At 34.7% G+C, this 12,103-nt stretch overlaps 1 protein-coding gene across 3 annotated transcripts in view; it reads right to left on the minus strand.

The window, feature by feature from the left end:
- Positions 1–2,615: 2,615 nt before the first annotated feature.
- Positions 2,616–12,103, minus strand: part of CEP112 (centrosomal protein 112) — a 284,870-nt gene continuing 275,382 nt past the window's right edge. For all 3 annotated transcript variants that reach the window (XM_087956092.1, XM_087956091.1, XM_026678787.2), the window contains 2 exons: positions 4,738–4,839; positions 2,616–2,684 (listed from right to left, as the gene is read on the minus strand). In XM_087956092.1, coding sequence (XP_087812218.1) covers positions 2,616–2,684; positions 4,738–4,839 — 171 coding nt within the window. The remainder of the gene's footprint in view (positions 2,685–4,737; positions 4,840–12,103) is intronic.

Below are 12,103 nucleotides of genomic sequence, written 5' to 3' on the forward strand. Positions count from 1 at the left end.
CATAAGAAAGTCAACTAGACAAAGCACCTGAAGTATTCTAAAGATGTAAGAATGTCAAATGCACTAAAATATTATAATTCCGATTCTCCAGAAAATAAAAACTATCGCTCAAATCTTCTTGTCAAAATACTTGGTAATCAAAAGTTTGGTATTTTAATATTTGTACACAGAGCTTCTCCAGTTGTGAGAGACCAAAAGATCTAATTGCTACATCTATATATATTAGAGAGGTAAATAAATTCCTCCTTACAGTTGATATCATGTACTCAGAAATAGACTGTTATTTAATATATTTTCTTTTATCACTCACCTAAGCATTAGATTTTTAAAATCAAGTAAACGTGGTCTTTTCTCACGTAATGATTTCAGAAGATTGATTGGATGCGGTGCATAGTGTCTTGTGGAAATATGCAATCATGTAATTAGTCCCTTGTAATGGAAATATTAATAGTTCTTTTTAGGCTTGTTACTTCCTAATCACAGCAGGTATTAATAACTATGCATGGCATTGGAAATAGCAAAAGTACATGAAATGGGAATGGCACAAGGAAACAAACCATATAATTATATACTAAAGAAGGAGATCAGGAGAAAGAATTCACTGTCCACTCTGTGAAACTATCTTAGCCAAGGGTGTCAAACTCAAGGCCCATAGGCCAGATCCAGCCCGCAAGGTGCTTAGATCTGGCCCGCAGGGCCACCCTGGAAACAGCGAAGGACCGGCCTGTGGTGCTTCTGCCAGTGAAAACAGAGCTCAGGAGGGCCACCCTCCCTAGTTCCATTTTCACTGGCAGAGGGTTGCAGGAGGCCATCGCAGCCAAAAATGGAGCTAGGGAGCATGTTTTCGCTGGCAGAGCGCTCAAGCCACCACAGGCGTCCACTCCGGCCCCCCGAGGTCAAACACAACCCTGATGCAGCCCTCAATGAAATCGAGTTTGACATCCCTGATCTTAGCTCTCATGCTATACCATATTATTGAGAAGTGAGCCGTTCCAGAATAAAACATATATTCTTAGTACTTATATTCAAATTGAGCAGCCAAAACTATATCCATAATCAGCAGACTTAAAAACTGTATCCTGCCATACAAACTACAACAAAAGAATTTTGTAAATGTTTATACTTTGATGTAGATACCTTTTACAGTAAATACAATGTGATAAACAGAAATAATATTGAAACAAAAATGTACAAAACTATTTTAATAATGTAACATAAGAACATGAAGCAATACCATATAGGTTTTAACATGTTTTGGACAATATAATATAATAAGGACTTGATTTTAGCATGTATTTTAAAAAACTGCATTATGAAACAAGGGACAAAAGCAATGTGAGCAAACAAAATTATGTTGTTCATATGTAAATTAATAAAGTATATGTTAGTGAATATATCAAAAACATAAAATCTTTATGATAAAATGATTCAAATGTGTAGTAGTAACTTAAAATACTGTAATGAATAAGGGTGTACTTTTATTCCTTAATTACACAATCTAATTTTATAGAACAGTCACTGATCTCCCAGATTAATTCAAAAGATCCAAATCTTCAAACCTGCTGAAAGAAATCCATTCGACACTTGAATCAAACCGTCACCTTCAGTAATTACCTAAAGAATAAAATATTCTCATCAATTATCCATTTATTTTGTACAACAGATAATCCTAACATCTTTTAGATTTTTTTCTCACTTCCTGGAAACAATGCCCCATTACACAGATATTAGTACTAAAATGAAAGACTTCTTGGATTAATTCAGAATAATTTTCAATTATGGTTTCAATTGGGAAACTATGGTTACCAGGAAGAGAACAACTGAAGACCAGAAAGCAGGTTATGGAGGTAAGATCTGAAGTTTCATCATAGCAGATGGCAACACTTATGTGACCTCGACTGATCCTGATCAAAACTCTGAGTACTTAGATGACAGACGAACAGAAAATCCCAGGGCTGTAAGCTACATTGGTTTGTGCATAAAATATTCAAGTTTAAACTGGACCAGAATTTTATGCACAAATCTTGCAACATAATTGAAGTGTGGCAAAAGTCTATAGAAAGGCCTACGTAGTAGATATGATCTAGCTTTAAATTAGAGTCATGCCTTCTAGTTTAATTAACTGGTATTTACATATCTTATACCCAACAGAAATGTTGCAGAAGTCAAGACTCTTCTTAATTTGCAAAAAAGAAAAAAAGAAAGAAAGCAGTGACATCACTTTGAAGTGACATAAACATTCTTGTGAGTCATTCTTTTCAAAGAGTACAAAGCACCTTTGGGCTGTTATTGCAACATTTGTCCTTTTTTTTTTTTTGCATAACAGGAGAACAATCTAAAAAAAGACAAGGAGGGTAAAGATCTTGGGCTTTAAAGATGCAATCTTGAAGATTATAAACTGTATCATTGTACTTTATCTCAAAAGATGGTGCCACTTCATAGCCCTGTAACCATAAACTGAGCCAGTGTCTCAGGTGTGCTAAAGCAAGGCCCAGATCAGATTTGTACCCGCCAGCTGTTCAGACTTACTAAACTGCATAATTATAGATACACAACTTTTTGAAGTGGCTGTGTTTACTAAAAGCAAGCTAACAATTGGAGTAAAAGATACTAGCTTACCTTCTGGTATGATATGTGCTCAGTTCCTCTTGTAGAATCGATGCTCTTTTTCGTAAAAAATTTACCTAGAAAATACAGCTGTTGTGACTGAAGAGCTTCTAGTATATAACAGATTTATGAATAGATCTGCTTGCGGTTCCTCAGAAATATTGCTTAAGCCCTGTTTATGGCCTGAAAATCTTGGGATTGATGTCCCAATGTCAAACAGCCTAAATTGGGATCAAGTGCATTTCATCTTCTGAGAATACTGTCCATGTTCTTATGTTCATGTGGTATTACACTTTTTTTTTGGGGGGGGGGGATGCAATCCCTAATTTTTGTTTACAAGAAATGCAAAGATTTCAAAACTGAACACTGGCATAAGAATACCAAGTTGATGCAATTTAAGTATCAACATTAATGGATTACACATGTCTTTGTGAGACACAGACATAGGATTCTACTTTTGAAGGGTGGTCAAAAACTCTGTTGGGAAAGTAAGGTTATAAGCATGCTCTAAAAGTTCAATTAGCAAAGTGCTAGGATAGAAGACAAAGAACACAGTGAAAAGCCTCAAAATTGAGGAGCTTGAGGCAGCCAGCATATTTTAAATATAAGCAGAGCTTTGTTTGAGAAGTGAATGTTTCCTATTTGTTCGTTGTTACTGCTGCTCTGTTGGTGTTTTTACCTAACCCAGACCTCTCATTCCTCTGGAACAATTCACAGTCCTGACAGGTGCAAAGATTCCACTGTTCTTTCTGGCTGATGTTTTTGAAACAGGAATTTCAACAATTTTCAGAGAAGACACCTGTGCTTCAGAAGCTGTTGAGAGAACAGCCTGTAGCTGGATATTGTAGTTCACTGCACAGGCAGCTGCGAGCTATGCTTTGTATATGAGCACTCACTTTTAAAAGTGTGGAGTTACTTTTACTCCTTTAAAATGTTATGTATGCTAGCAGAAGCTTTGAAGACTGAAATCAAATTTCGACCCCAAATTCACTTCACTGGAACCTGGGGACTTTTCAATTGCTAACAATGGTAAGTTTGCATGCCAGTCATAAATCACACGTATTATTAACCAATTTCCTAGATAATCAGTTCTTCCCTTTTATTATTTGTAATGGCAATACTGGATGAACCTGAGCACCAGCAGGAATTCCTTCTCAAAATCAGTGATAGTATCAACAATACCCATAAAGCACCTGCCATTATCATACTCATTTGCCATGGCAATTCCTTTAGAAATAGTATTACAAGGTGACAAATCCAAGTGCACCATTTCCAGATGAGAAATGAAATAATAACAACCCTTTTTGAGACTATGTGAATCGGAAAAATGTAACTACTGAAGGTTTTCTAGTCTTTGATTTTAGTTTAGTTCCTATCAATGTCTTAGTAATTACAGGAAGTTACATATGACCGGTTCATATAGTTTTCTGACCGGCTATTATTTTACTAAATATATCTATTGCAAAAGAAATTTTTTGTTGATGATTACCTTATAAAGTGTGAATTGATTTAACAAATACCATTCATCCACTTGATCTTGTTCTAAAAACCTTTGGTATTAAAGGAATGTCAGGGTAGCAAAATTATTCCAAGTAACAAGTAGCTTCTAAACGTTCTTGCTTGAAGAGGAATTAGTACATCACGGTATTGGAATGTTTGCTTGTTCAACAACAGACTGAAAAATGTAACTTCACAAACTCCAATGTGGGACCATGCTGACAATAGTAAGCAGAGACAAACTATTCTCCCTGATGCACCAATGTCTTTTTACAGAAGCCATGCATGCTTGAAAAACAAAAGGTGTTTATGCAAAAACTATCAAATTTAAAAAAAGTATGTTCATGTTTAAATATCAAATGCTAGAGCCATCATCACTTAAGAGATCAAAAAGGCTAAACGTCTTTCTTTATATTGGTGCAGAGAGAAAAAAACTTAACTCTTGTGAGTGAAGGTTGGGACTAGCTGAGGGGGGAAAAAAACCAGAAGTAGAGATGATGAGCTATTTATTAATTGTCAAACTCCATTGCTTATACCAGCATGTTATAGATATTTTTGTCAGCTCTTTGAACTAGCAAATCCTAGATTACACGCTGCTGTACTAGTCTGACAAATAGAACATAAACTCTTTACCTGAGATTTTAGTGAGAGAATTGTGTCTTCAAGTTCTTGTCGCAAAGATGCTGGCATTAGACCTTTCAGTTTGGTTTCATATTCTTGCCGTATAGAAGTCACCTGAAACCAGAGAAAGCAAGCATTTCCATAGCAAAGATTTGGTGAGCCAATTAAAGTTATTTAGGGGCAGTCACTGCCTACATGTTTGAGGTAATATCTATATGAAGAGAAATGTTGACATGCAAGAACTATTGCGCTGTATTGAACCAAACTGAGTAATTCCTTGGCATTCTCTGCCGGTTATAAGGCTATCAATTCCTCAACTTTTATTATGTAAACAATGTGTGATAGTATCTGCTTGTTTTTAAATTATTAAATAATGGCCATGGGGATCATATCACAGATGCTGCCTATAGATATTTATGAAGTTCTATTGAATCCTCCCTCAATTGCAACATCCAAACTGAACACATCATTGTAGGAATAGTTTTACTCAACCTATCTTCAGCCACTTCCTGCTCCTACTCACTCTTGCTTGTTAATTCAGAACTGGATCAGTTCTTTTTTGCCACGTGCAATGCAAAGGATGTCACAAGAAGGGCATAAATAAAACAAATTTCCTTAAATATGTTACACATTTAAATTGTTTTGCTTCTAGATTTACATCTTGGATATGGTGAGATACATTTCCAATTCTACAGTATTACCATCTTGCAGCTGAATAATTAAAATAAAATAGCTAATGAGCCAACCATAACCAACACAATCTTCTTTTCAAAATTCCCCTAATTTCTTTCACATTTCTGGCTGCTTCTCTTCAAGCTTTATTTTCCCAACACATGAATGACAGCACAGTTGGTTCTAGCCTTGTTCTCCCATTCACTGTCCCAATTATGGTACCCAATATCAGTCTGTTTAGCAAAAAGTTAAACAATGTTACCATACAAACCTACCAATTTTTAACATAAACTATAACTATTTCCCATATACAGATAGTCCTCAACTTACAACACTTCACTTAGTGAATGTTTGAAGTTACAGCACTAAAAAAAGTCATGACCATTTTTCAGTTATGATCGTTGCAGCATCCCCATGTCATGTGATTTACATTTGGATGCTTGACAACTGACTCATATTTATGACAGCTGCAATGTCCCAGGGTCATGTAATCCCCTTTTTGCAACCGACAAGCAAAGTTGAGGGGAAACCAGATTCACTGAACAACCGTGTTATTAACAATGGCAGTGATTCACTTAACAACTGTGGTAAGAAAGATCATAATGGGGCAAAACTCAATAAATTTGTCACTTAGCAACATAAATTTTGGGCTCAATTGTGGTCATAAGTCAAGGACTACCTGTAATTACATTTTGACAGCACTGTATTCTTCAGAATCGAACCAAACTCTACTTACTTCCTATGTCCATGTAAACTGACAAAAGCATCTTGCCCCAAATTTGATTTCCAAAAGTTGCACAGAATAGTTTGGTCCTGCAGAACATGCCTTCTCTATTTTATCCTTCAACTTTCATATGTTAAAGATTGATATTTATTCTCTTATCTTTCCTGTACTTTCAGAGATCTAAGTTCCCAAACAAAAAGACAATTGTGATTGGAGCCCTAGAAAAATACCGAAAGGACTTTCTTAATATTGAATTTATCCAACTTATCCCTGATTTTATAAAAAACAAAAGGAAAAAACACCCACCCTGGTTAGAAACTTTTATATTCTTAGATGCTACCTTAAAAATTAATATCCAAGAGGTTGCTTAGGTCTTCGATTACTTGAATTGTTAAGTTTCCACCAGTATGAAACTGTGAATCTAAGTTCAAAATTACAATATCTTTATTATTATTAAAGAGCAATATTTGCCTATCCCAAGTCCTTCGGAAGATCTTGATAGGTGGATAAAAATGCATCCGATTGAGTGTGCAATCACCATAATAATAAAAACCTACTTGGTTTGATATAAGGAAAATTTACTAATATATTTTTATTAATAATGAATTCATATTCCAGGATAGATGTAGCTAAAGTTTTATCATTCTTACAATCATTTTTGGAATCATCTTTTCAATACTTCCCCCTCACCAAATTTAGTAACAGCCAAACTTTTATCCTTCTTTTATTACTGTTTCAGAAAAAGACTTTTTAAATGAATGTAGATTGCAGTGATTCACATAGCTCTATTCTCCTAGCTACAATATCTTTCCAATTTATACAATCAAAAATGATCAGTCTTAATTATGTGTTACAAAATTATAAACTCGAACTATCACATGCTTTCATATCAGTCCCCTAATTAATAGCCATCTGTGAAATTCCTGTATTTGAAAGAATGTGGTCTGAATGCACATCTCATTGTTAGTTAGATTAAGAACCAAAGAAGACTATTTCTGGTTTTAGACTTAGGAAATTAAGCATCCTATTTTTTACAGTATCCATCCTGAATCCATATGAAGTAGAAAAATTGGACACAGGGACAAAAGCATGATCCATCAAATTCAACAGATAATTTGTTGTACAAAAAAGGAAGACACTCATCTAATTTACATTTTAAAGCCAACAGTCCTTTTGTGAGGGTCCTACTGCATCTTTTGTGCTGGAAAATGGCAATTTACCCTCAAGCAAAGTAGATCCCTTCTGTAATACAGTGATTTCCTGATACTTTGGACCAACAACCATTAATCCCAACTATCAGGGCACTGACAAGGAATCGGAGAACACATTTATTTATTTTTTATTTATTTATTTGATTTGCCAATTGTTTACAAGATAATAAGTATAAGTGTATACATAGTTGTGAATACATGAAATGGGTACATATAAGAAAAATAAAAGAAGAATAAGAGAAACAATAGGACAGGGACGGTAGGCACGTTGGTGCGCTTATGCACGCCCCTGTGGATCTGTATTTTCCCAATACAATTCCCTCCTTTCAGACCAAGATGAAATGAAAACAAATTTGCCTTTTGATTAATGATTCCTATGCATGACATGCATAAAACTGTTCTTATACATTGTCTTTATTTGAATTATTCCTTGGTTGAGTGAAGGAAGCCTATACACTTTGCATTTAGCCTTCTATTTTCTTTGGCCAGGATGGTCCAGGAGCCTTCACTCTTCATTTAATTCAGCCTAGTCTTCATGGAAATATCCATGTAATTTTCTTGATAGCAGAGATTGCTTGCTGTTGTCTTTCCAGAGATTCCCTCATCTTCATGGTCTAGGTGACATCCCTACATTCCTGGAAATCTCTCATCTAAAGATTCACCAGGACTAGCCCTATTCAGGTTTCCTAATCCAGACAAAGCCATCCAGGTGCTGCCATCTACTGAGTCAAGGCAATATGAAGCTCCTCTGAAATGGGGCTGAGTAAATACTCCTTAATTACTATACTATGGTAGCATGCTGCATTTTGAAGAACTATCCCTATTTTTTAACAAAATCAAAGGAAACATATAATACTAAAATCTGCAAAAAAGTATGTCCCCTTTTCTGAAAATTTATTTATTTAGCTGATCTATTAAAAGGACGCAACCTAATCCAGCCATAGAAAAGAAAAGCTATTGATACCATAACAAATGTACTAGGTATGAAAACAACAACATTCAATCTCCATTTACTGACAAGGAAAACCACCTTTTATCAGCTTGAGAAAACATACTGATTTGAAGAGCTGGGAATCCATAAAACTGAAGGTGAAATAAAATAAGAGTATTACTGCGTTATGAACTGGAGCTGTGTAATTAAATATACATGAACGTTGCAAACTTAAAAAGGGAAAAACTGTTTGAACTGATAATTATTCTTTCTACTCTCACGTATAGAAATATAGATGTGTTCAGTAAAATTATTTTGATTGTAGATATAAATTGCAACAGTAATTTCACACAAACTACAATTAGCCTTCTCCACAGAATGAGGCACTGTATTAGTAGCTTGGAGCACCTACTTCACGAAGGCTTAACACAGTTATTTATACAAAGCCATTCATTTCAATGATATTGAGTATAAGCCCACAGCATAAAATATCACAACATAAAGAATGGAATATATTGCTATTGTTGTGCATTGCCAAAATTGCCTCTAGTGAGATGCACAGCTATTTATATTTGATTAACAAATGAATGCAAAAAAATGGAGAGCACATTGAATAATCTAAAAAACAAACAAAGCAGGAACAAAATGTAAAATACTGATTTTACACTTTAAAAAAAACACCCTTAAATCTGGGTGTTTTTTTAAAAAAGTGAGACGATCCTCATGCTGAAGTGTTTTTTGATGTGTTTAAGAGCACCCTTGAAATAGCCACACCGTATTTGCCTTCCTTCCACCTCTGCTGATATTAAATAAATAGGATGACTTGAGTCACAGTGTTCAACTGAATGAGTTCAGTTGCAGCAGCTGCACAGTTCTTTTGCCAGCTAGATGAAGACACACTATATTCTGCATTGAACAGTAATTTGGCAGTTCACTTCAAAGAGAAAATGAAACTTTGGAAGTTTGTTCAGCAGCTTGTTTGAGGTAGACAAGGCAAAACAAACATTTTTAAAGCAAAAGCTTCTTTTTGCTTTTATTCCTTTCATTAACAGGAGATATACCCTGTTCATAGGGAACTATTATCACATTTGTGAATGTTATTTAGAATATTCTCTAACACAGGTTCTCTTTACATGTCATATAATTTCCAAACAAAGTCAGATACTATACAACAATAAAGGAATCTCTATCCAAATGGTTATACTACACATACTATATCCAGGGGTGGGATTCAAATTTTTTAACAACCGGTTCTGTGGGCATGGCTAAGTTGGTGGGCATGGCTTGGTGGTCATGTTATTGGCTGGGCGTGGCCAACTCAATATCACTCACATCGAGGCATGCATCTCCTCACCTGGCCTCTCATGACTGTGGGGATGCTGCAATAGTCGTAAGTGTGAAAAATGGTCATAAGTCTCTTTTTCAGTGCCATTGTAATTTTGAATGGTCACTCCACACAAGCAAAGTACCAGCAAAGGAGGGGGAAAAAAACTCCAGAGAAGTCCCTGAGACAGGAAATCTAGTCCTGCCAAGAATGTAATAAGGGTTAACAGAGAGGCAGTTTCTGTAAGCAACACCAGAATGTTTCCTTCCTGCCTTCCTTACAGGATTAGGCCAGTAATTTCTTCTAACAACTGGTTCTCTAAACTGCTTAGAATGTTAACAACCAGTTCTAGTGAATAGGTGTGAACTGGTAGAATCCCACCCCTGACTATATCCAAATCAAACTTTTGTAGAAAAAAATGTGGTACAAGGCTATACTGCTGTGTAAAAAGAGGGGTTTGCACTAATTGTTCCTCAAAAGAAATTTGCCCACCAAAGCTAATAAAATTCGGGAAAAAAGACCAAATTTACTATTCCCTCCGTGGAATGTCTTTCTACAGTTAAAAACATTTTGAAATTATGATACATTACATCAGTAACATCCCCTTGCTTGGAAAGGGATAGAGCCATGTTTTTCATAAGGTTTGAAAGAGTATGGGACAGACAATAAGCAATATTATATATTAACATGTAAAGACCATACTGTGAGATTAGTAAACAGGTAACAATGTAAGCATAAAATTTCAAATATGTCAGGCTTAAAACAAATACACCCCTTCTGAGGATTAAAACCAGTGGTGGGATTCAAATTTTTTTACTCTCGGGTCTGTGGGCATGGCTTGGTGGGTGTGGCAAGGGAAGGATACTGTAAAATCTCCAGTCAGAGGTGGTATTTGCCGGTTCTCCGAACTACTCAAAATTTCCGCTACTGGTTCTCCAGAACTGGTAAGAACCTGCTGAATACCACCTCTGATTAAAACTGTAAGACACTTGCTGACTTCTATAGTTTATAAACTGTATGCTTCTTTAACCTCTTAAACAAATAAAACTGTTATTTCTTTTTCAAATAGTGTTTGTTGTAGCTATTTGATAAAAAGATTAGGTAAAACATTTCTATATCCTAGTATATTTTTACTACATGGACTGAAAATGGACTAAAATTTCATTTCACTTGAAAACAAAATAAGGTTGTGATTTATAGCTTCTTTTTTAAATCCACATAATTTCTGTTGTAGAAATGTAGATATTGGGTATTTGTTATGTTGAATGTTAATTTTACTAACTTAGGGGAGGATAGAAAGGCATCATACTCTGATTAGTGATTTCAGGAGAAATTTTTTTTTATTATTATAAGAAAAGATAGAGGGATAATGAATGGGCAAAAGATATAAATTTAATCATTTAATTAAGATGGATTAAATGAGATAGAATTGTGAAGAGTGATATGCGCTGCCCATGCAAAGAGAGGTAACTGGGGCCAAGGTACTTTACTAAAAGATTTTTATGTTTGTTTGTGTTTGTTTGTGTTTTATGAGAATATTGGGGAGGAAAAGATTTAAATATGTAATGATTTGTTTGTTGTTGAAATTTTTAATAAAACTTGTTTAAAAAAAAAAAAAGAAATGTAGATCTATTTGAGGTACCAATTTAACTTCCTCAAATAGAATAATCATGCCAAATGTAGCATTTTGCATAGCATAATAAAATTATAAATACATACAGAGCAGGAATAAGACAGGCAATTCTGTTAAAACAATAATAAAGTATATAAAGGTGTGCAAGTTAAAAGAAAATGGCAATTATATTATAGCAGGAACTATTCACATACAAAGAAATAAAAGAAAATTATTTTACCTTTCAAGTATGATGTTTAATAAAAACAATCTTGAAAATCAGTCCTATTATTTCAATGATATATACTAAAAAGAATCCTTGTGGATCGGGGCACACACTGCATATATGTGATGATGAGTATACTATATACTTTTTATATTTATAACTCTATTTGTGCATACTACATGAATCAGAAAGAGGGTTGAGAAAATATCTACAGACCATTCACATCCTGGACATAATCTCTTTCAACTTCTCCCCTCAGGATGCCTAGAGCATTGCATGCTAAAACAACTAGACAGAAAGATACCTCCGGTACCACCACTCTGCTGAACACATAATTCCCACAGCACTGACTCTTTTCTCATCTCATCTTTCCTACTTATCTTCTATTGGTATCTTGGGATTTATCAATTGTTGTTTATAGTATATTTTATAATTATAGTTATGATTTATGATCTATTATCTATTACCTGCTGTTTATATGTACATTGTGAGCTTATGCACTGGAGACAAACTCAAATCGCACTTGGCCAATAAAGAATTCTATTCTATTCTATTCTGTTCTGTTCTACCCACTATCCTACCTTACCTTATTCTTATGCCTATCCTTTGTTCAGAGAAACAGTCTATTATCAATTTCACTAGTTTCAAAGCAATTTTATTAATTAAGCCCTAAATAGT

This window comes from Notechis scutatus, chromosome 2 (genome assembly GCF_049901735.1).
Source record: "Notechis scutatus isolate UNSWTSFEM ecotype Mainland chromosome 2, rNotScu1.2, whole genome shotgun sequence".
Taxonomy (NCBI): domain Eukaryota; kingdom Metazoa; phylum Chordata; class Lepidosauria; order Squamata; family Elapidae; genus Notechis; species Notechis scutatus.